We start from the raw sequence: 24,264 nt of genomic DNA, 5'->3' as shown, positions 1-24,264 counted from the left end.
TCTTAGCTGATAGTCTAGAAGTAGTATATTATTTCTGTGCATAGTTTGAAAATTATAGCAATTAATTTCTAATATTTCTTTTTCTAGAAAACTACTATCCAGTGACAGAAACCCACCAATTGATGACCTAATAAAATCTGGAATTTTACCAATTCTAGTCAAATGTCTAGAAAGGGATGATAAGTAAGTATGGGTTTGACTCCTTATTCACTTTTCAGTTGTTTTAAAATCTTGGATTATTATTTAACCAATTAATTCTGTTTGGCTTTGAATTTATAATGTTTTCCCATTGTCACGCTTTTTATGTAATTTTCTTATTTTGTGATTATATTCTGCAGACTCAGAGTGCTTTTCTTTTTAATTTTTGGAATATGTATATGGCTTCTAGGAAATATATACCTCCTGTATTGCCTGTTCTAACTTACCTCAAATATTTATAGTAAAATTGTTAGGATTTTTCATTAGTAATATTTTATAACAGCCCAAATAGTGTTTGAATCACTCTTTGCTTATGAGTCTATATATAGATTAACCCTCATGACTGAGTCAGCATGAATGGTTTCCAGAACTAAGTGATTGTTTTTCACCCTGGGAGTATTCCAGCTGATCACTGATCCTCTTTGTAGTCTTCAACAGAACTCCAGCTGTGATTAGTTGTCCAACATCATGCTTTTTGTTTGTAGTAAGTTAAGAATAAGAGGACAGGATATACTTATCCAAAGGAGAGGAAGAAAATACCACTTCGTATTTTTTGAGGAGCTGGTCTTATTTCCATTTGTTTTTACAGATAGCTCTGTACTTTTTCTTGAACTTCTCCAGTTTGAATTAACTGAGGAGAATATAAGTTTGAACTCCAAAATACATGTAAACAAATGCTGTTTTTGCACTTAAGAGCATTTAGACGGGAACTTGGGATATATTGCTAAATGTTGTCCAAGGAATTTTCAGTTGACTAGATAAGAATAGTGGTATACAAATGTTACTACTATGGGTTCTTAGTATTTAAAAATACCTTCTGCTTTCATTGTGTGCCACAACCTCTCCTACTCCCCACATCCTTAATGCTTTCTTTTTTAATACTGTCATGTGTATTTTCTATAACAGTGTTTACTTAAGTAACTGTAAGTTTTATTTCAACTGTTTAAAAAACAAATTCTACTGTAATCCCGTGCTTTGGGAGGCTGAGGTGAGTGGATTGCCTGAGCGCATGGGTTCAAGACCCGCCTGGGCAACTTTGTGAGACCTCATCTATAGTTCCAGCTACTTGGAAGACTGAGGCAGAAGGATCGCCGGAGCCCAGCGGGTCAAGGCTGCAGTGGCCGCTCTTGGCCACTGCACTCCAGTCTGGGTGACAGAGTAAGACTCCAACTCAAAAAAAATAAAAATAAAAAATAAATTCTATTTCCATCTTTAGGGCCCTTTTGTAGTTCTTAGTCCGCTTTTTTTTTCCTTTTTTTTTCTTTTTCTTTTCAACCTTTAACATAGCCTCAGATGTGTCTGTGAATCATAGCATATATGCAGAAAAGTATGCTTAGTGAATAAAACACAGACCTGTATAGCCACTAACCAAAGCAAAAATAGAAAGTTGTCAGTGATTTGGGTCTGACTTTTTTATGGAAATGTCATGAGAAATTGTGAACTCCTGGGCTCAAGCAATCCTCCTACCTTGGCCTCCCAAAGTGCTGGGATTACAGATGTGAGCCACCACGCTCACCTCATTCTCTTTTTTCAAATGACATCTTGGAAGAATTTCCCTGGTTTTGTCATTTTTTTGTTTACATTTATTCATTTTATCGTTTAAGGCTCCCATTTCTAGTATTTTGCCCAACCAACCAGCTTAATAACTTTTCTTCCAATCTGGAGCAACATATGCCATCTTATCATCTCTGATTTTATTTTATTTTAGTTTTTAAAATTTTTAATTTTAAAGATGTGGGGTACAATTCGGGTTAGGTATACAAATGTTGATTATACAGTTACCCTTGCTGAGATGTGTCATGCCCCACTCCCACCCCTGGCAGTTTTCCACTACTGCCAATCCTTTCTTAGAGCATTGCGATAATTGTTCAAGATCCTATCATCTCTGATTTTATTATCTTTTTACTTCTCCTCTGCCTTTGATACTTTCTTGTTTCCTACCTTCTGCTAGAATTCATTAAATATGAGGAAACTTGAAAAAGTTCATGGAAAGATGGATTAAAATATAAAAATTAAAAAATGTAAACTTTATTTCTCAACATGAACTCCATCAAGGCCAACATTTTGTAAGTGATGATACTAGCCATTTAGTCTGTTCCTAAAAAACTGAGAGTCCTGAGAATATAGCTGTCAATGCAGTCTTTCTTAAGTTATTAACTGGAAAAAAAAAAGTGGTGCTCTTTACAGATTTTTTTTAAGATTAGGAAACAAAAAGAAGTCAGAAGGAGCCAAATCATGACTGTAAGGTAGATACCTGATGATTTTCCATAGAAACTTTTGAAAAATTGCCCATGTTTGTTGAGAAGAATGAGCAGGAGCATTGTTGTAATGTAGAAGTACTCTCTGGTAAAGTTCTCCCAGGCATTTTTCTGCTAAAGCTTTGGCCAACTTTCTCAAAACACTCTCTTAATAATCAGATGTTACTGTTCTTTGACCCTCCACAAAGTCCACAAGCATAGTGACTTGGTCATCTCAAAACACCATTACCATGACCTTTGCTTTTGTCTGGTTCATTTTTGCTTTGACTGATCACTTCCACTTCTTGGTAGCCATTGCTTTGATTGTTCTTTGTCTTCAGAATTGTACTGGTATAGCCATATTTCATCTCCTGTTACAGTTCTTCATAGAAATGTTAAGGATTTCAGTCACACTTGTTTAAAATTTCCATTGAAAGTTCTGCTGTTGTCTGCAGTGGATCTAGGTGCAATGATTTTGGAAAGTTTGCATAACTTTTTAACTTTTCAGTCAGAATTGTGTAAGCTGAACCAGTTGAGATATCTCTGGTATTGGCTCTTGTTTCTGCTGTTCTGCTGTTAATCATTGGTCTTCAATTAGAGCATGAACAAGATTGGTTGTTTTTTTCCCTCAAATTGATATGGATGATCTGCTTTTGTAGACTTCATCTTCAGCATAATTTCATCCCTTCTTAAAACAAGTTATCCATTTGTAAACTGCTTTTCTTTGGGGCATTGTTTCCATAAGCTTTTCACTACATCAGTGATTTCACCATTCTTCCACCCAAGCTTCACTGTATGTTTGATGTTGGTTCTTACTTCAATTTTAGCAGAGTTTATGTTGCTCTGATAGGGGCTCTTTTCAGACTGATTTTTTAGGCCTTCTTAGTGCCTCAAACTAGATCCTGTTTAGACATGTTATAACAAGTCAGTACAAGTTTATTTTGGTGCAAAAGAAAGCATTGAGATCTGTGTGTAGCTTTTTCTTTTTCTTTTTTTTTTTTGAGTTGGCGTCTCACTCTGTCGCCCATACTGGAGTGCAGTAGCTGCTCCCGGCCACCGCAGCCTCGACCTGCTGGACTCCAGCAATCCTTCCACCTCAGCCTTCCAAGTAGCTGGAATTACAGGCACATGCTACCATGCCCGGCTGATTTTTTGATTTATTGTAGAGATGAGATCTCGCTGCCCAGGCGGGTCTCGAACCCGCGGGCTCAGGCAATCCACTCACCTCAGCCTCCCAAAGGTGCGGGATTACAGCCTGAGCCACCGAGCCCGGCTAATGTGTGTAGTTTTTTCACAGTACACATTTTCCGTTAACTTTTTGAAATCCCCTTATAGTTCTTACCTGCTACTCTACTTTACCTGTTCTTTTTAACCTGTGTGTATTTTTCATCATCACTGCTTGCTGTATCTCTGATATTTATTCTCCTTAACACCTTTTCCTTTTTGGATTTCTTTAACCTTTTGATACTAGCATCCTCGCTTGCTTTCTTCAGTGTTTACAGACTTTTCTTCAAATTCCCTAACCTTTGGCTCACGTTGGTTTTTACTGACTATACCCACCTACTGTAGTACTCTGCTTAAGACAGTTTATATTCTTTCAGCTATCTGTCCTAACTTAATGTCAGTAATTTCCTTTTAACAACTATTTCCTATATCTTTTAACGGGTCTCTCCTGTATCATCGGCCTTTAATCTTTTTATCCACTCCGCATGCCGTTGACTCTAACATTATTTTCTTAACTCCCATTTTCAATAGCCCCCTATACTTAGTATGTCTGTAGAATAAATTCAAATTCTGAAGCCTAGGATTTGAGATACACTCCCCACTCCCACCGCTGTAACACACACACACACACACACACACACACACAAAATTATATTTTTACTTACCTTGTTAGCCTCAGCTCTCTTGATCCAGTCCTTTTCATCCATACACATCATGATCATTGCATGCATGATACTTTTTTATTTCCAGCTGTCAGTACCTTTCTTTTTAAATCTGTCTTTGAACAGCTAGTTCAGTTTTTGTTTTCTTTGTGAGGTCTTCCATCACTATTTCAAAATATACTAATCTTACCTTTCAGCAAAATTAAGCAGCCTTGCAGTGTCTCCAGTATGTAAAGCAGATGTTGTAGTGGAGTCAGATGAGGTCCTAACTTTAAGAGCAGCCATGATAGTGATTTAAGTGAAATGACAGGATCTCAACTAGCACAGTGATATTAGGATTCTATCAATGTAACAAATAGTTAAAAGCTTAAATTGACATAATTTATTAATTAGATGTGTCTGGGGAAAAGAAAGAGTCAAGGGAAGTAAGCCCAGCTAAAGGTTGCCATATCAGTGTTCATAAAGAAGCTGATTTATAGTAACTGCCTTTGGGAGCCAGTGAGATTTTCAGGTAGAGGTGGCCAGCAGGCAACTGGATATAACAGATGAAATTCAAGGACAAGGTAAAGTATAGCCATATAGGTCTAAGATTCATAAATATAAGTGGTAGTTATGTGTCTAAAAGGATTTTTTTTTTTTACAGTCCTTCATTACAGTTTGAAGCTGCTTGGGCATTAACTAATATAGCATCGGGAACTTCTGCACAGACTCAAGCTGTTGTACAGTCTAGTAAGTAAATTACATTTTTTACTCTCTCAACTCATTTTTTTAGAGGGCAAAGAAATGGAGTTTTGTAGTAAAGACTGAACATTTTTTAAATGATGAATTTTATATTACTTTTAATGTTTCACATCTTTTCCATAGCTACCATTAATCTATCGTTAAATAATTTTAATTGTGATTACTCAAAAGCATAGAGGCCAGGCACAGTGGCTCACACCTGTGATCTCAGCACTTTGGGAGGCTGAAGTGGAAGAGTCACTAGGCATTCAAGACCAGCCAGTGCAACATAGCAAGACCTTGCCTCTCCAAGAAATAAAAAAAAAATTATCTAGACATGGTGGCACACATCTGTAGTCCTAGCTACTCAGGAGCTCAGGAGTTTGAGGTTACTCCAACCTGGACAACAGAGTGATACCCTGTCTCTAAAAAATAAAAAAGAGTAGAGCTTTATCTTTTGGAGTGGAGACTGTCCTCTAAAAATAGGATACTAAATATCTATTTCTGATATCTTCAAAGTGCTAAGTGGCTTCTGCCTTTTAGCTTATAGCTTATAATTTTCTTACCTCAAGATGGGCTGATAACTATTACTGTCTAGGTCTGATACAAGCTCTTTGAAAAAATACTAGATGTGACTAGACATGGCCTAGTACATTGTTTGTCACACTATGGGCCACTTAGCTGACTTTAGGTGGTAATCAAGGAGATTTTTAATAGTATATGATATAGCAATAAGTTACATTGAATCATGTAAGAATTGTGTTCTCCTTCAGTTGTTTTTCAGATATTTCAATAAGAAATGTCAAGGAGAACGTATCAAGTTAAGTGTTAATTATAGCAAAAAGGAAACAGATTTTAGACTGGGGCTTTCAATAGAAGTTGGAGGTACAGTTTAATAACTATTTTGTTTTCATAATTTATTTCTTGGTTATCTTCTCTTTGGGTACATGATACCAGTCTTCTGTTGGCAGCAGTGATAAATTTAATTAAAAATATGATTGAATTGAAACCCTCATATGTTGCTGGTATAAATGTAAAATGGTACAGCCTCTTTGGAAAACAGTTTCTCAGAAGGTTAAGCATAGAGTTAACATATGACTCTGCAGTTCTAATCTTTGGTGAAACCAAAAGATACGAAAATATATCCATCCACACAAAGACTTGTATACAAATGTTCACAACAGTGTTTTCATAAATAATCCAAATATTCATTAACTTTTAAGTGAATATATGGTATGCAATGGAATACTGTTCAGTAATAAAAAAGAATGAACTGATACCTGCTACAACATGGATGAACCTTAAAAACATGTTAAGTGAAAGAAACCAGACCCAGAAAAACATACAGTATGATTTCATTTGTATGAAATGCTCAGAACAGGTAAATCTGTAAAGACAGAACGTGAATATGTAATGGCTGCCTGGGGCTGGGGGAATAAGTAGCAGAGGAACAAATGGGGAGTGACTGTCATGACTTATAAGATTTCTTTGCCTGAGCTCAGAGGTTTAAGACCAGCCTGAGCAACATGGTGAGACCACGTCTCTACAATTAAAAAAAAAAAATTAGCTGGGCGTGGTGGCACCTGCCTGTGGTTCTTTCTAGCTGCTTAGAAGGCTGAGGTGGAAGGATCACCTGAGCCCAGCAGGTCAAGGCTGCGGTGGCCATCAGTGTGCCACTGCACTCCAGCCTGGGCGACAGAGTGAGACTCCAACTTAAAAAAAGAAAGAAAAAGAAACTATAAAAATAAAAGAATAAAATAAAATAATTTCTTAGTCGGGTATGGTGGCACGCACCTATAGTTCGGCTACTTGGAAGGCTGAGGCGGAAGGATTGCCGGAGCCTAGCAGCTCGAGGCTACGGTGGCTGGTAGCGTGCTACTGCACTCCAGTCTGGGTGATAGAGTGAGATTCCAACTCAAAAAAAATAAATTAATTAAAATAAAATAAATTTTTTTAAAGATTTATTTTCTGGGTGATGATTATGCAACTCTGTATACATACAAAATACCATTGAATTATATACTTAAATAAATTTTATTGTATGTAGCTATATCTTAAAACTATTAAAACGGATTAATTTTAACAAGAATGTTGAGGAAATAATACAGATAATAATACACAGACATAGCAAAAATTCTTAGAGGTGGTACACAGTTGATTGGAATTTAAGAAAAAAGTGATCTAGCTTGTCCCAGTAATGGTGGTAATGTGTAAATTATGTAGAGTAAGGGCTATGATGATAAGTTGTTTCAAAATATAAGGTAGACCTAATATTAATCAGTTCTTTGGTTTATCCCATATCAGGAATTGAATTTACATTGACTAAAATGTTACATTTTAAAGTTACGTGTTTGGAGTAGGCATTCTTTTTTTTTTTTTTTTTTCCCAATGAGTTACAGGAAAGATTTCATGCTGCTGTTTTCTTTTAGTTAATGATATAACAGCAACCTTTGAATACTGCCAGTTGCTGTGTTATTTGAATATTACTAGGGGGAAAATACTGAAGTGGATTATTTTTAGGGTAAAGATATTTGCCACATTCGTTCATACACATTTGGCAGTTACAGTATCGATTTGTTTAAAGTGAAATTGTATAAACTCTTTGGAATATCACTTGGGGCATTTGCCAGTATAAATATTAGTTTTTCTTTATTGCAGATGCAGTACCTCTTTTTCTGAGACTTCTTCATTCACCACATCAAAATGTTTGTGAACAAGCAGTATGGGCATTGGGAAACATTATAGGTAAGTTGCATTTAGGATTGAAAGACTCCAATTAAGAATCTAAATTAACTTTTTTCCTACATTGGCATAGCCATTACACACTATGTTTCCTCTGAATTTAATGTGGGTTGACTGTCTTCTTGCCTCTTAAATACTTACTTAAGGTGATACCTCTTTGAAAAGGGTATACAATTTGCTATCAGCATTAATAGGTTAAATTTGTATTCCCCAAATAAAAATATGGGAAATGACAACACTTGATGCCTTTGACTAATGGTGAGGAAACATAGAACATCAGTGTCCCCACATGAGCCATTGCATACATTTCAGACTTTCTCATCTTGAATGTAATTTTTTTTTAAATACAATTTTCATTTCTGTAGGTGATGGTCCTCAATGTAGAGATTATGTCATATCACTGGGAGTTGTCAAACCTCTTCTGTCCTTCATCAATCCCTCCATTCCCATCACCTTCCTTCGGAACGTCACATGGGTCATTGTCAATCTCTGCAGGAATAAGGATCCCCCACCGCCTATGGAGACAGTTCAGGAGGTAAATGAAGAATTGTAAAGGACAGATGGCTTATTTTCCCTATGTTTATACTTTAGGTATTCATGTGTAGGGAATAAAATGACATATATACTGATTTCATTGCAGGTATGAGATTATTTAAGTAACATATCATACTTAATTACTGACTCCTGTGAAATAAGTGTTGAGTGTCTTGCAGTACCTAAATGTTAATGCTTGTTTTCATAAAAAGAAAACTTCAGGGCTGGGCTCGGTGGCTCAGCCTGTAATCCTAGCACTTTGGGAGGCCAAAGCAAGTGAATTGCCTAAACCCGTGGGTTGGAGATCAGCCTAGGTAACTTGGCGAGACCTTGTCTCTACAATAAATGAAAAAAATTAGCCGGGTGTGGTAGCACACTCCTGTAGTTCTAGCTACTTGGAAGTCTGAAGCAGAAGGATCACTGGAGCCCAGCAGATCGACGCTGGGATGGCTGTGAGCCTGTGTGCCACTGCACTCCAACCTGGGCAACAGAGTGATTCTCCAACTCAAAAAAAAGAAAACTTCAAACAGAAAAACACAAAAGGACTAAAGAATCTCAAAGTTTTATTACTGCATTGCGTTGTTGATTCAACGCTAAAAAACAAAAAGGGATGCTGCAGATAAAACTAGTGTACTTATGTGCAAATCTTCTTGTGAGTTTGCATTAAGTCCAGTTGATTTCTGACAAAATTCATGTTTTTAAAAGTGTTGCATATTTTGTGTTAAATCTACTAATAAACCAAAATATAAGCTTTTCTGTTTACATTTAATATGTAAACGGACATGACTATTTTGAGTTTTAAAAAAATCCTGCATAACCTTTATTCACATGTCTGTGTAGAGCAGCATCAGAGACTGGTTTCCTGGAATAAAGTTTTCCACGGGGCAGTGAGGTAGTTTTGGGATGATTCAAGCACATTACATTTATTGTGCACTTGATTATTATTACATTGTAATACATAATTAAATAATAATTTATGGAATTATTATTTTTATATGAGTCTGCAAGCGGTTGATTTATTATAGTCTCTGTGCAGTCAGTCCTCACTAATGTTAATCTGTATTTGTGGCTTCTCCTCTGCCAGCATCACTGTCGCAGCTCCACCTCAGATCATCAGGCATTAGATTCTCATAAAGAGTATGCAACCTTGATTCCTCTCATGTGTAATTAACAATACAGTACTGGCTCCTATGAGAATCTAATGCTGGGCTGCTGATCTGACAGGAAGCAAAGCTCAGGTGGTAATGCGAGTGATGGAGAGCGGCTGTAAATACAGATGAAGCTTCAGTCACTTGCATGCTGCTCACCTCCTGCTCTGCTGCCCAGTTCCTAAGATCCATGGCCAGGGGTTGGAGACATCTGTGTAGAGAACCGTTGACTATATACCAAAGATTTGTAATGGACATCTTTTCTAGCTCCTGCTACTTTTTGCTGTTACGCAAAGGTATTTAGTGTGACTCCCTCTATCCTCTGCTTTCTCCCTCCCAGATGGTATTTTTTTAATTTTTAATTTTAAAAATGAGTACAATTAAGGGTTAGTTATACAAATGTTCATATGCAGATACCCTTGTTGATGTCCCTCCCAGATTTTAATAGGAAATTCCTAGGACCTGGATTCAGCAAACAAAGCTTTATGCTTTGTACTGGTTAGAATTTTCTTGACTGAAGCTAAAGTTAAGAACTTAGCTTAAGTAGTTTATTAAATAAAATCATATTTTTACTTTAAGCAGGTAAGTGAGACAATGGTGACAGTTTTAAGAGTAACTTTTCTTTAATAACTGTAGCTGTATATTTGCATCTCCATTTTTTTCACTTGCCATTTTATGTCATAATGGTTATTGAAATTTTTTGGAGGGGGGTTGTTTTGTTTTTAATGAAAGCACTCAGCCATACCGATGTTTTTCTTTTAAGGTAAATTAATCTCTGTCAGATTTATTTGCATGTTTTAGCTGATTAACTTATTTCAGTTTAATGTTTGAAATATGCTTTTGTTTTTTCACATTGAATTTATCAGATTTTCATCTTCCTAACAGATAATTGAACATTTCATTTCCTAATAAATATTTAAACAAATTTAACATTGTCTTTCTTGCCCTGCAAAGCGTATTAATGCTTTTTGTGTCAAAATTGTTTATTTCTACAGAGACATAGTTATTAACTCTAGTGTTACTTATTGTTTATCTTCTTTCCTTAGATTTTGCCAGCTTTATGTGTCCTCATATACCATACAGACATAAACGTAAGTAAAGAAGAAGCTTAGATATGAGATTTTGCTGGAACTGGAAGGGTTTTAAAATAAGTGTCAGTATACATGTTATCAAATTATCAAGCTTCCATGATGTCTATGTCATTTTCAAAAATAGCATTAAGATTAAATTGGGTTTATAGCTTAATCATTCAGACAGCAAAATGCTAACTTTTGAGAAGTTTCACATGTGCAGTTAATTATATAATTTTTAAGTAGTGTTTTTAAATATTAATATTTGTAAAGTGGTAATACTTTATATAGCACTTCATGTTTTTATTATCTCATTGGTTCTTGCAGTAGGTAGTCTAGCTGTTATCTTTCCCGTTTGACTGAATAAGAAGGAACTGAGCCTTGTGGAGAGGTTAAATGATGTATCCAATGTTGCAGCTAGTGAGAGTCAGAGTCAATTCAAACTGAGATCTTCTGACAACAGATCTTGTGTACTTGGCATAAACTATGCTGCCTCACATGTACCACCTTTTTAGTTACAATATTGAAGAATATGTAATTTTAAATGCAAAGACATTTTCAGATGATTTTTTCATTACATGAGACTTAGTGAAACGTTCTGGCAAATATGATACTACTTAGGCAATCAAAAATTTTCCTAAATGCAACAAGGTAAATTGTTGTTCTTCCATGGAGTAAAATAATGGATACATTTTTGTTTTGTTGTGTTTTGTTTTTATTTTAAAGATGTAGGGTATAATTCAGGGTTAGGTATACAAGTGGTCATTGTACAGGTAAAGTCTGGGCCTCACTTTGGTCTCCACGTCACCTGGTTTGAGATCAGGTACCCTTAGTGATAAAATGTGCTGTCGTCTCCCCCCCAATTCCCTCTGGCAGTTTCCCACTACTGCCAGTTCCTTTCTTACAGTACTGTGATAATTGTTCAGGGTCTGCTTATGAGTGAGAACATGTGGTACTCAGATCTTTGTTTCTGTGATAGATCACTGGGTATTACAGACTCTAAATCCATCCAAGTTGCTGCGAAGTTCATTATTTTGTCCTTAATGACTGCACGATATTCCATCGTGTATATGTACTGCATTTTTAAAAATCCAGTCTACTTTTAATGGGCAGCATGGTAGGTTTTTGCTATTGTGAATAGTACTGCAATAAACATGCATGTTGCAGGTATCTTTTTTGTAGAATGACTTGAGTTCCTCTGGATATATTCCCAGTAGGAGGATTTCGGGGCCATATGGGAGGTCGATTTTTAGATCTTTTAAGGAATTGCCACCCTATTTTCCACAGAGTTTGTACTAGTTTACACTCCCACCAGTAGTGTAGAAGTGTTCCCTTTTCCCTGCATCCTCTCCTATATCTGTTGTTTTTGAATTATTGATGATGGCCATCCTCACTGGAGTTAGGTAGTATCTCAGTGTAGTTTTAACTTATGTTTCTCTGATATTTAGTGACATAAATTTCAATGACTAGCATTGAGCTAGCTTCTGTTGTTCCAACTGAGATCTCTTTCTGATTTGTTGTGTGTTTGTGTTTTCGTAATCTTGTCTTTGTTTACATACATACGTGTTTGTGCGCTGACCAGAATTGTGTATAATTTACACTGAGATAAAGAAAATACGTCTTTGCTTGCATTTCTTACAAAGCAATATAGTTCACATATAAAAACTGAATCTTATGCAGCCATAAAGAAGGGCAAAATTATGAACTTTGCAGCAGCTTGGATGGACTTAGAAGCTATAATACTGAGTGATCTATCACAGAAGCAAAGAACCGAGTAGCACATGGTCTCACTCATAAGTGGACCTTAAACAACTATCGTAATACTATCAGAAAGGGGTTGGCAGTAATGGGAAACTACCAGGGGAGGGGAGGGACACACCTCATCAACAAGAGTACCTGCATAATGAACATTTGTATATCTAACCCTGAATTGTACCCCACATATTTAAAATTCAAAATTAAAAGAAAATTGAATAGCATTTCTCTAGCTCAGACTTTTAGCTTTTAGGATGGAATCTTTTAATGGTGACTAAAGTCATTATTTATATTTTTATTTATATATTTATTTTGAGTTGGAATATCACTCTGTCACCCAGGCTGGAGTACAGTGCTTTGATCATGGCTCATCACAGCCTTAACCTCTTGGGGTTAGACAGTCTTTCTGCCTTAGCCTTCCTAGTATCTGGGACTACAGGTGCATACCACCATGTTCAGCTAATGCTTTGTGTTTTTTGTAGAGACAAGATCTTGCTTTGTTGCTCAGGCTGGTCTCAAACTTCTGTACTCAAGCCATCTTCCCTCCTCTCAAAGCGCTAGGATTACAGGCATGAGCCACTGCAACCAGCCCCAAAGTAACTTTTTTGCTTGAGACATATTAGCCCTAATACATCATTAAAATTCAGCAAAAAACATGTTTGGATACTGTTGTACTTTAAAAATGGATATAAAGTGACTTAATAAGAGACATATAAGATAATAAATATCTTAAAGAAAGAAGTAAATGCATACAGAAGTTTAGTTCCAGACTTTATGACAGCTAAGATTAAAAGAGAGATAAGCAGAATATCTGCTGTTAACATCAGGACTTCTCCCCAGAATGCTCTAGTTTTAATTACAGGAAAATTAAAACTCCCACCATCTGTTAGTAATATTTTTGTAAAAGCCAGTAGTACTAAAGTGACAGAGTACTGGGTATATTAGTCAAGTTTGGCAAACACAGTTTGTTCTACTTAAAGCCGGAATTGTGCACTCAAAGATAAAGAAGAAATCCTGCTCTCTAAGACCTCATTATTAAGAACAGGTTTAAAAAGAGTAGAAGGGATAATTTTTTGTAAAGAACTTGCTATGCTGGATCTCTTTCTCTGTCTCCTTTTATCTTACCAGTACCCTTCTAAGATAAGTTTTATTCTCCTATTTGACAAATAAGGAAGTTGAAACTTGGTAAAGTTAGCATTTATTAGGGGTTTAAAGATGTGCCAGGCACTTTTCATATGTTAACCCATTTAATCCTTACAAAAATCTTGTGTGGTTGATATTATCGTTACCTCCATCTTCATTCTCTACAAATGTGGCAATAGAAGAAAGTAGCAGTGGTACTTAAATGGAGAAGTGATGTATACACAGATACAGTTATCTGTAACAGACAGGTAACTTAGAAAAGGTTTGGAGGATTTGAACTGGAGAAAGTTTAAATGTAGGTAGACCTGTTTTGCTATCATAAAAGGAAGTTGATGAAGGCATAAACTGGAACCAATTATAATAGGAATAGTTAAGGGAGGAAACATTTTGGGGGTTAAAAGATAAAGTAAGTAGAAGTTGGAACTTATTTCTCAGTGGCACTATTTCCAAGAAGCAAAAGGCAATATAGGGATAGTCTCCCCCAGGAAATCCTGTTCAGTGCCTATTTTCATCTATCCCTAAATACTGTATTTAGGGATAGATGAAATATATGAAAAATAGGCACTGAACAGGATTACCTGGGGGAGACTATCTCAGAAAGAGGGCTAAAACTTTAATTCTAAGGAATTCCCTGCATTTGATCAGTGATTGCAAGGGAAGAAGAACCAACAAAAGAGTTTTTTAAAGCAGTGTGATGAAATCATAAACTATGAAACAAAGAGAAGGGGAAACTAAGGCAGAGACTTAGCAGGTTCTAGATCATACAGGGTCTTGGATACCACATTAGGAATCACATATCCCGACTCACATCTATAATCCCAGCACTTTGGGAGGCCGAGGTGAGAGGATTGCTTGAGCCCACTGGTTCGAGACCAGCCTGGGCAATTTGGCAAGACCTCATCTCTAGAATAAATTTTAAAAAAAAATTAGCTGGACGTGGTGACGTGTGCCTGTGGTTCTAGCTTCCTGGAAGGCTGGCAGAAGGATCGCTTGAGCCCAGCAAGCTGAGGCTGCAGTAGCCATGAGTGTACCACTGCACTCCAGCCTGGGCAACAGAGTGGGACTCCAACTCAAAAAAAAAAAAAAGAGGAATTACATATCCTTTTTATGTAACTGATAAGGAGCTAGAGCATGAATGTCCAAATTTTTATTTTGGGTTGATAGTTCAAACTGCTTGAGTGGAGTGTAGATTTTAGGGGAGACTGAGCTAGGAAGGCACATTGGTGATAGTTTTGTGGCAGGGATGAGAGAAAATTAGGGCCAGTACTAGAGCTGAAACACTAAGAATTAAAAGGAAAGTGGGGACTTGAGAAATGCTTAGATGTTAATTTTGCAGGGTTTGCTGTGGGTGGTGAGAGAAAAGAGTCAAAGATAATACCCAGCTTTCTAACTTGGATTTTAGGATAAGGCACAACAGAAAATAAGAGTGCAGCAGGGGAGATGTAAAGGAATGAGCTAAGAATTTATGAGGTGATGACTAGTGAGGATGCTAGAGAAGAAGCTAGTTAGAATGTTAGAGAAGCATGCTGGAGACAGGTTGTTTTGAGCTTTATTTATTTATTTTTTTGAGTTGGAGTCTCACTCTGTCACCTAGACTGGAGTGCAGTGGCCGGTCCTGGCCACTGCAGCCTTGACCTGCTGGGCTCCAGTGATCCTTCCGCCTCAGCCTTCCGAGTAGCCAGAATTACAGGCACGCACTACCATGCCCGGCTGATTTTTTGATTTTTTGTAGAGATGAGGTCTCGCCAAGTTGCCCAGGTGGGTCTCGAACCCGCGGACTCAGGCAATCCACTCACCTCAGCCTCCCAAAGCGCGGGATTACAGGCTGAGCCACTGAGCCTGGCTGTTTTGAACTTTAATATGCCTATGTGGCATTAGAAGCAAAACTAAATGTTGACCCTGAGGACTAGAGAAGAAATCTGGACTGATTAGGTCAGTTTGTGTTCATTTGCTTTCTAGTTACTGTTCTCCTTAAAGTTAATTTCAGTTGGAATCATTTTGTAGCATTTGATTTTCTTACCTTTTTTGAAGCTGTTCATCCATAGCTGGAGATACCTAGACAATGTTGATGATCAAAGTGATGCAAATCTAGCTTATTTTACTGCTAGTACAAATAAAATTAATCAGTTGTAGAAGATTGATTATGTGCTGAGACTTGATTGTTGGTAACAGGTGGTAGTAAGTATGTCAAGGGTCCCCAAGACCACCTTTAGGTTTGATGACGGGCTAGGACTTAAGAACTAAGAAAAACGGTAATACTCTTGCTAATAGGTTATTACAGCAAAAGGATACAGATTAAAATCAACAAACACAAAAGAGTAGGGTTTAGAAGAAACTAAGTACAAATTTCCAGTAGTCCTATCCCAGTGGAGTTATATAGACAGCACTTAGTTCTTCCAGCAATGATGTGTGACAACATGTATGGAGAATTGTCAGCTAGGTGAGCTCCTGAGCCTTTGTTGGGGGGTCAGTCACATGACATGAATTGCTCACACAGCTGACCTTAGTTACTCACCTTCAGCATGGTCCAGGGCCCCAGGGACACAAAAAGAGGTGTTTGATCATCAATCATATTGTTAGCATAAGCTATCTGACAGCCCAGGGTGTCAGATATATAAAGATATTATCAGGCAAGATACTCCGAGGGCTCAGACATTATATGGCAGAAGCTGATTGATCTAGGACCAGTCCCTTCTTTATAATGTGCAGGATTTGAGCACCCAGTTACCCCTTATTTTATACAAGGATTAAGTCTAAGTATATAATTGTTACTTGGTTCAACTCTAGTTGTCTCTGAAGCCTGTGTGAAGTTAATATTCCATGAATATTCCATAGACATCTAATCTTATAGGAAATGCTATACTTATTAATAGCAGTCTTCAGTAATGTTGCCTAAACAGGACATTATTTGTTAGCATATTTAGTGGAGGTGACAAAAAAATGAATGGAGCTCTTACAGCTGAGCATATCCTTAGTTTAAGACTTTTGAGTGCTAGGAAACTTTGCTTTTACTCACATAATACAAGCTTTCAAGAAGATTGTTAGTTTAAAACATTAACCTTGTAGAGTCACCAGTCTAGAGCATGCATGCACACATGTATATATATACATAATGTGTGTGTCTCACCTGTTGTGTGTGTCTAGAGATCAGCTTTCTGACAGTGTACAAGCATCTGAAATATTGCTGAGGTAAAAAAGCTTTAAAGCTTTTTAGCAGTGAAAAGCAGACACAAATAGAGAAAAATAATTTGTGTCAGTCAGGATTGCTGAAGACTTTCTTGGCACATGATTAATCATGTGTAATATTCTTTTTTTTTCTTTTTTTGAGTTGGAGTCTTACTCTGTCACCCAGGCTGGAATGCAGTTCACACACACAGCCACCTCAGCCTTGACCTGCCGGGCTCAGGCAATCTTTCCGCCTCAGCCTTCCAAGTACCTGGAGCTATAGGCACATACCACCACACCTGGCTAATTTTTTTATTTATTGTAGAGATGAGCTGCCCAGGCTGGTCTCAGACCCTTGGACTCAGGCAGTCCTCTTGCCTCCCAAAGTGCTAGAATTATAGGCATGAACCAATGCACCCAGCTAGTATTTGTTCTTACCAGTTTAATATCTGATATGTCCTCTATCTGAGGATAATATAGTAAATGAATTTTTAGTAATAGGAGATGGAACAGGAGCTTGCTCTGTCTACTCCATGCATCAGCCTGGTATTGTAGTACCTCCAGGAATGGTGTACCAAAAAATAATTTTAAAAAAAATTACAAGCATCAAATACATTTAGCAGCTGGTAGCTTGGTGAAGATAAAGAAAGCAGTCTTAGAAACTGGAGTGGGGCCAGGCATGGTGACTCACACCTATAATCCCAGCACTCTGGGAGACCGAGGCGGAAGAATTTCTTGAGCCTAGGAGTTTGAGACCAGCCTGGGCAGCATAGCAAGACCTTGTCTCTACAAAAACAAAAATTAGCTGAGTGTAGTGGCGTACACCTGTAGTCTCAGTTGTTTGGGAGACTGAGGCAGAAGGATCTCCTGAGCCCAGGACATCAAGACTGCAGTGAGCTGGGATACCACCACTGCACTCCAGCTGGGCAACATAGTAAGAGATAGTAAGACCCTATCTCTTAAAATAAAAAGAGAGATACTACACGTGTCTTCCGTTTCAGGGGGCCTAAGATCTAGTTCTAGCTCTAGCTTACCTTCCTTTACCAGCCTTTGAGATATTGTCATGGAGACCCCACTGAAAACCGTTGATTGATTTCAGTCTAGAATCCTCAAATATTTTATTATTTTAAGTGTCTGTATATTTGTTAGGAAACAAGTGGTTTTCTACTAATATTTGGGGTAATGTAATGAAAACAAAGTAATCTTTCATTTAATAGTCTCCCAAAACATCACAGGGCAAGGTAGCCTGTCAGTCTGCACAGGACATGGTTTATTTAAGCATGGAGTTATTAATATGCATTTAGGCTATTTCCTGAGTTTTGCAAGGACAATTAATATACCAGTGAATATTGTACATTTTCATATTAGGTGGAGGTATATTTTCTTTCTTTTTTTTTTTTTTTTTTTTTGAGTTGAAGTCTCACTCGTTGCCCAGGTTGGAGTGCAGTGGCATACTCATGACCACCCCAGTGTTGACCTGCTGGGTTCCTGCTATCCTAGTAGCCGGAACTATAGGCGTGCGCTACCACACCCAGCTAATTTTTGATTTATTGTAGAGATGAGGTCTCGCCAAGTTGCCAGTCCTGGGGAGGTATATTTTCAGGGTAAATTCCTCAAAGTGGGATTGCAGAATTAAAGAGTAAATACATTTGTAATTTTGTTACATACTGCCAAATTCCCTGCTGTTGGGGTTGTACCATTTTGCCTTCCCAGCTGCAGCATACAAAAGTGACTTCTCTGTATCCTTGCCAATAGAGTGTTACCGCATTTTAAATTTTTGTTTGTCTGTTAGGTGAGAAACCGTATGAGTTTTAATTTGCACTTCACTTACTAGTGAAGTTGAATGTTATTTTATTTATTTAAGAACCATTTTTATTTATATCTTTGCAAATGGACAGTTCATTTCTATTATGTTTTTTGTCTTTTTTTTCAGTAAAAGTTCTTATATAAGGATATTAGCTCTTTATTTGTGATACATATTTCAAATGCTTTATTCGTTTATCTTTGTGATACGTTTTGCTGTGTGAACTTTTAAAAATATAATCAAATTCATCAGTCTTTTGTTGTATCTAGAGTTTGTTCGAGCAACAGATATTTTATGTTAAAGAAATAATCATAAATGTGTTTTTTGAGTGTTTATCAAGAATGGGTGATGAATTTTTTGTTGTTGTTTTGAGTTGAAGTCTTACTCTTGTCGCCCAGGCTGAAGTGCATTGGCACACTCAAAGCCACCCCAGTGTCAACCTGCTGGCCTCTGGTGATCCTTCCACCTTAGCCTTCCAAGTAGCCGGAAATACAGGCACACGCTACGGTGCCTGACTAATTTTTTTTTTTTCAATTTATTGTAAAGATGAGATCTTGCCAAGTTCCCTGGGCTGGTCTAGAACCCTGGGACTCAGACAATCTACTCCCCTTGGCCTCCCAAAGTGCTGGGATTACAGGCTGAGCCATCGAGCCCAGCCAGTAATGAATTTTTCAGTGTTTGTGGAGATAATCCTATTATATTCCTCCTTAAATATGCAAATAGATTAATAGCCCTAAAATTGAACCATCCTTGCATTCCTTAAATAATCCTCACTTAGTCATTGTGTATTATTTTCTCAACATTGTATGTGATCCTGTAATATTCTGTTTTGAATTTTTGATTCAGTATTCACATTAGTGATAATTGGTCTGAAATTTAGTTTTTGTGCAGTATTAGGTCTTAATGATGTATATTAAGTACATATTAACTCCTGTAATTATTAATAATTATGCTAATGCAATTAGTTGATAGTGGTACTAATTATAAATAATTATAATTTATTAGGTATTAATTTATACTTTTATTGCTGTATTAAAGTTTAGGTATTAATGTTGTTTCCTTCATTTTCTGTGCTGTGTAACAGTTTATACAGCATTTAGTCTGCCTTATCTTTGGATATTTAATACTGTATTTTCCCAGTTGAATCCTTTTGGGTCTTGGTACTTTTTTATGCAATTAGTTCCTTGATAATTTTCTCTATCTTTGCTGTGGACATTGGCTTGTTTAAACTCTCTATCTCTACTGAGGTCAGTTTTTATTAACTGGTGTCCTAGGAAATAATTCATTGCATCTAGGTTTTTTTTTTTTTGAGTCAGAGTCTCTCTCTGTTGCCTAGACTGGAGTGCAGTGGCACACTTATGGCCACCACAGGCTTAACCTGCTGGGCTCAGGCGATCCTTCTGCCTCAGCCTTCCAAGTAACTGGAACTATAGGCATGCACCACCATGCCCAGCTAATTTTTTGATTTATTGTAGAGATGAGGTTTCACCAAGTTGCCCAGGCTGGTCTTGAACCCGTGGGCTCAGGCAGTCCTTTCACCTCGGCCTCCCAAAGTTCTGGGATTATAGATGTGAGCCGCTGCGCCTGGCCTGCATCTAGATTTTTAACTTTAGTTGCATGTAAGTATGCTGAGTAGGCTTTATATTATTATTATTAGCTTTAATTTATTGCTTCAGTGTCATTTCTCATTTTGTGTATTTATGATCCCTTTCCCCCCTTTTTCTAATTAACTGTGACTTTTTCTATTGTAATATTTTTTTAAAAAACAGTATTTGTTAATGAGATATGTAATTTTTCTGTTCTTCGTTACTTTTGTAATTTTCATTGACACATCATGATCAGTCTGTTTTACGTTATGCTTCACTCATTCTTGTACATTCTATGGGTTTGGAAAAATTCACATAAATTTTTAAGGCTATGAATTTTTCTTTGTTTTTTTGAGTAGGAGTCTCACTCTGCTGCCCAGGCTGGAGTGCATTGGCACGATCACAGCTCACTACAGCATCCAACTCCTGGGCACAGGTAGTCCTTCTGCCTTAGCCTCCCAAGTAGCTGGGACTACCTGGGAATTAGTCAGGTATGGGTATGCACCCCCACATCTGACTAATTTTTTTATATTTGAATTTTCCTTTGATCATTGTTTTAAGTAAATAATACAGACACTGATATGTAGTGTGTTCATTATAACTTTTTTTAGAAATTTTGTAAATTTTTTGGGTATTTTTCCTTTCCCCCAAGATCTGTTTAATATAGTAAAGACCCCCATCTCTATTTTAAAAAGAAAAAGAATTCTTTTGGTATTTATATTAAAGAGATCTTGAGGGAAAGAAAATGTAGTTTTATTGCCTTGTGCTATATTTGTAATATTTCTGACTTACATAATTTGCTGATATTATCAGGGTATAAAGTTCAATATATATTAGGGCGGGCTCGGTGGCTCAGCCTGTAATCCTACCCCTTTGGGAGGATGAGGCAAGTGGATTGATTGCCTGAGCCCGGGAATTCAAGACTAGCCTGGGCAACTTGGTGAGACCTCGTCTCCACAATAAATAAAAAATTAGCCGGGCATGGTAGCACATACATGTAGTTCTAGCTACTTGGAAGGCTGAGGCAGAAGGATAGCAGAGCAGCCCCAGAGCCCAGCAGGTCAACTCTGGGGTGGCCATGAGTGTGCCACTGCATTCCAGCCTGGGCAATGGAGTGAGACTCTGACTCAAAAAAAAAAAAAAAGGTTCAATATATATTAATAAGAGCTATATTTTTTAATCTACTTGACCTTCCTCAAACTGACAATAGTGTGTTAAAGTTTTCTATTATTAGTATGTTTCTATATATAGTTTTCTTGTATCTTTTGATTCTCTGCTTTATCATAATAATTGCAGGGTTATTTGGTGGATAGATGTTTACAACTCTTATGTTTTCATTTAATTATGGGATTTAACTTTATAAAGTGGTCTTTTAACAGGATTGCAATCGTTGCTTTTTTTTTTAAATCATTTATTTGGCATACCTTTGCTCATCCCTTTATTTTTAGCCTTTCCAAATTACTTTGTTTTAGGTGTGTCTCTTGGGTTTTGAAAGCCAGTTTGAAAATCTTTTTCTGTTTATAAACGAGTTAAGCTCATTCACATAGGTTGATATCATTGATTTCAACTGACATATTATTTTGTATCATAATTTCTGTGTGTTTTATTCTCTGCTTAGTATACTTTTTTTTTTTTTGAGTTCGATTCTCACTCTGTCACCCAGACTGGAGTGCAGTGGCCACTCCCTGCCACTGCAGTCTCGACCTGCTGGGCTCCAGCGATCCTTCCACCTCAGCCTTCCAAGTAGATGGAACTACAGGCACGCACTACCATGCCCAGCTAATTTTTGATTTATTGTAGAGATGAGGTCTCGCCAAGTTGCCCAGGCGGGTCTCGAACCCGCAGGCTCAGGCAATCCACTCACCTCAGCCTCCCAAAGGCGTGGGATTACAGGCTGAGCCACCGAGCTTAGTATACTTTTTAAAGTTTCTTTTGGATCTCTCATTGCTAAATTTGCCTGGCTTTATTATTATTATTTTTTTGAGTTGGAATCTCACTCTGTCGCCCAGACTGGAGTGCAGTGGCCGCTCCCGGCCACTGCAGCCTCGACCTGCTGGGCTCCGGCGATCCTTCTGCCTCAGCCTTCCAAGTAGCCGGAATTACAGGCATGCGCTACCATGCCCGGCTGATTTTTTTATTTATTGTAGAGATGAGGTCTCGCCAAGTTGCCCAGGCAGGTCTCGAACCCGCAGTCTCAGGCAATCCACTCACCTCAGCCTCCCAAAGCGTGGGATTACAAACTGAGCCACCGAGCCCGGCTTGCCTGGCTTTAAAAAACTTTTTTTTCTTTTGGAAGCTGGACACAGTGGCTCACACACTTGGGGAAGCCAAGGCAAATTGCTTGAGTCCAGGAGTTTAAGACTATACTGGGCAACATAGCAAGACCCCCATCTCTATTTTCAAAAGAAAAAAAATTCTTTTGGTATTGGGAAGGTGTTTGTATTTTTGTTCTAGTGGTTACCTTCATTCTTATACCTTTTTAATGTCCTTTTCTTTTTTACTGTTTTAACAATGTTAAGTGGTATTTTTTGACTCTCATCTATGACCTGTGCAATGATGCGTGATTTTATTCTCGCCTCCCACCTCATCTTTCCATTTTTGAATCTGTAGATTTATGTCTTTTGCCTAATTTGGGACATTTTCCACCATTACTTCTCCAAATATGTTCTCCAACTACCTCTCCTTGTAGGGACTCTGATAACACAAATGTTAGATCTATTGTAATTGTGCTACAAGTTTCCAAGGCTTTGTTCATTCCTCTTTAATTTTTTTTTTTTGTTATTTAGATCAGATGATTTCTGTTAATCTATCTTTGGGTTCATTGATTTTTTCCCCCCCTTTTATTATGTCTCCTTTTTTTCCTGAGTCCTCCCATTTTTAATTTGTTTCCAATGTGTTTGTAATTGTTCACTGATACATTTTTATAATACTTCAAAATTCTTGTCAAGTCCTTGTTAGATAAATCCAGTATCCATGTCATTTCAGTATTAGCATCTTTTGACTGTCTCTTTTGAGTTGAGATTTTCCTGGTTCTTGGTATGATGAGTTATTTTCAGTTCCAGCCTGCACATTTTGGGTGTTATGCTCTCAGACTTTGGTTTCTGGGTAAATCTTGTTACCTATTACTGCTAAATCAGGTAGTAGCCAGGCTTTGTGCATACACACAGCATTTTCAGACACCTCCAACAGGGAGGTTCCTCACTGCCAGAGTAGGGTGACAGACGAACTCAGCTCCTACGCTCAGCTCTGTCTTCCAGTTTTTAAAGTTGCAATATTTCTATTTTCCTAGAACATATAATGTTTATAAATTATTCTTCCACTCTTATCCCCACGTTTGCGTTAGTCCTTGACCTATAATGAAATATATTAAATGTTCATTATCAGTGCTTTTGCTAAAGTTTCCCAGTCATCTGATAGATGAATGAAGCTTATACTCTAGTTAAGAAATCAGCAGATTGTTCTGTAAATGTTCAGAGAGGGCTTTGTGGACTCTACAGTCTCTGTCCCTAAAGTAGATTCCGCTGTCCTCTTCTCTAAGTCTATTTTGCACAGCCCTGGGACAAAGAGGTCCAGACAAAAGCTACAATTTAATTTTTTTCTCTTGTTACAAGTAATTGAAAATATTTAGTGTTCTCTGACTTCTAGTAAACGGAAAGTGTGGATTATATGTGATTTTATTTTCTCTTATTCATCTATATCCTTTTTTGAAAGATATGTGAATTCAGGTGCCTGCTATTATTTTAGGGCAATAAGATGTCTTTTATTTGAATACCCTAATAGGACACATCTCAGAATTTCACGAGATAAGACTAGTGCTTACATTACTCTGTGGTGACACCAAGAAAAGCCATATACAAGCTCTTTGACTTTGAATGAGTGAAAAAATCTCTGAACCTGTTGTTTTCCTTTATGTATTTGTAAAATTGGGATGAGGATAGGGCATGGTTTGTACTGTGCTTTTCAGTTGGAAACATGTTTCAAGGGATGTGCCAAGTCATTTCTTTTATTTGTTTACTTTAGTAGTCTGAAAAATTGCCTTTCGTTTGAAAACCAGTAGAGTAGGTAGATAGTCTTTTTGGTCTCTTCTAGACTTGAAGCAACATGATGTAATGACCTCATCCTGTGTGTCATATTTGCATGTGATTACTAGATGCCTAATTTATGAGTGTAGGGAAAATTACTTTTCTACCTGTTTCAAAATTAATCTATAATACATAAATGGCAGAAGTTGCGATATAAGTTGTCCTAGAGTGTCATTTTTTTAAAGAATTATCTG

At 37.2% G+C, this 24,264-nt stretch overlaps 1 protein-coding gene across 1 annotated transcript in view; it reads left to right on the top strand.

Annotated features, from left to right (window-relative positions):
* KPNA3 (karyopherin subunit alpha 3) overlaps positions 1-24,264 on the top strand; it is a 46,406-nt gene that overhangs the window by 12,701 nt on the left and 9,441 nt on the right. The window contains exons 5-9 of the mRNA XM_021714930.1: positions 88-183; positions 4,965-5,050; positions 7,700-7,786; positions 8,149-8,318; positions 10,512-10,556. Of these exons, the coding sequence (XP_021570605.1) occupies positions 88-183; positions 4,965-5,050; positions 7,700-7,786; positions 8,149-8,318; positions 10,512-10,556 (484 nt within the window). The remainder of the gene's footprint in view (positions 1-87; positions 184-4,964; positions 5,051-7,699; positions 7,787-8,148; positions 8,319-10,511; positions 10,557-24,264) is intronic.

The sequence above is a fragment of the Carlito syrichta genome, unplaced genomic scaffold, assembly GCF_000164805.1.
Source record: "Carlito syrichta isolate Samal-C Ts95f unplaced genomic scaffold, Tarsius_syrichta-2.0.1 Scaffold305878, whole genome shotgun sequence".
Classification (NCBI taxonomy): Eukaryota; Metazoa; Chordata; class Mammalia; order Primates; family Tarsiidae; genus Carlito; species Carlito syrichta.
The sequence above is the reverse complement of the archived record's forward strand: the minus strand, read 5'-3'. Positions and strand labels throughout refer to the sequence as shown.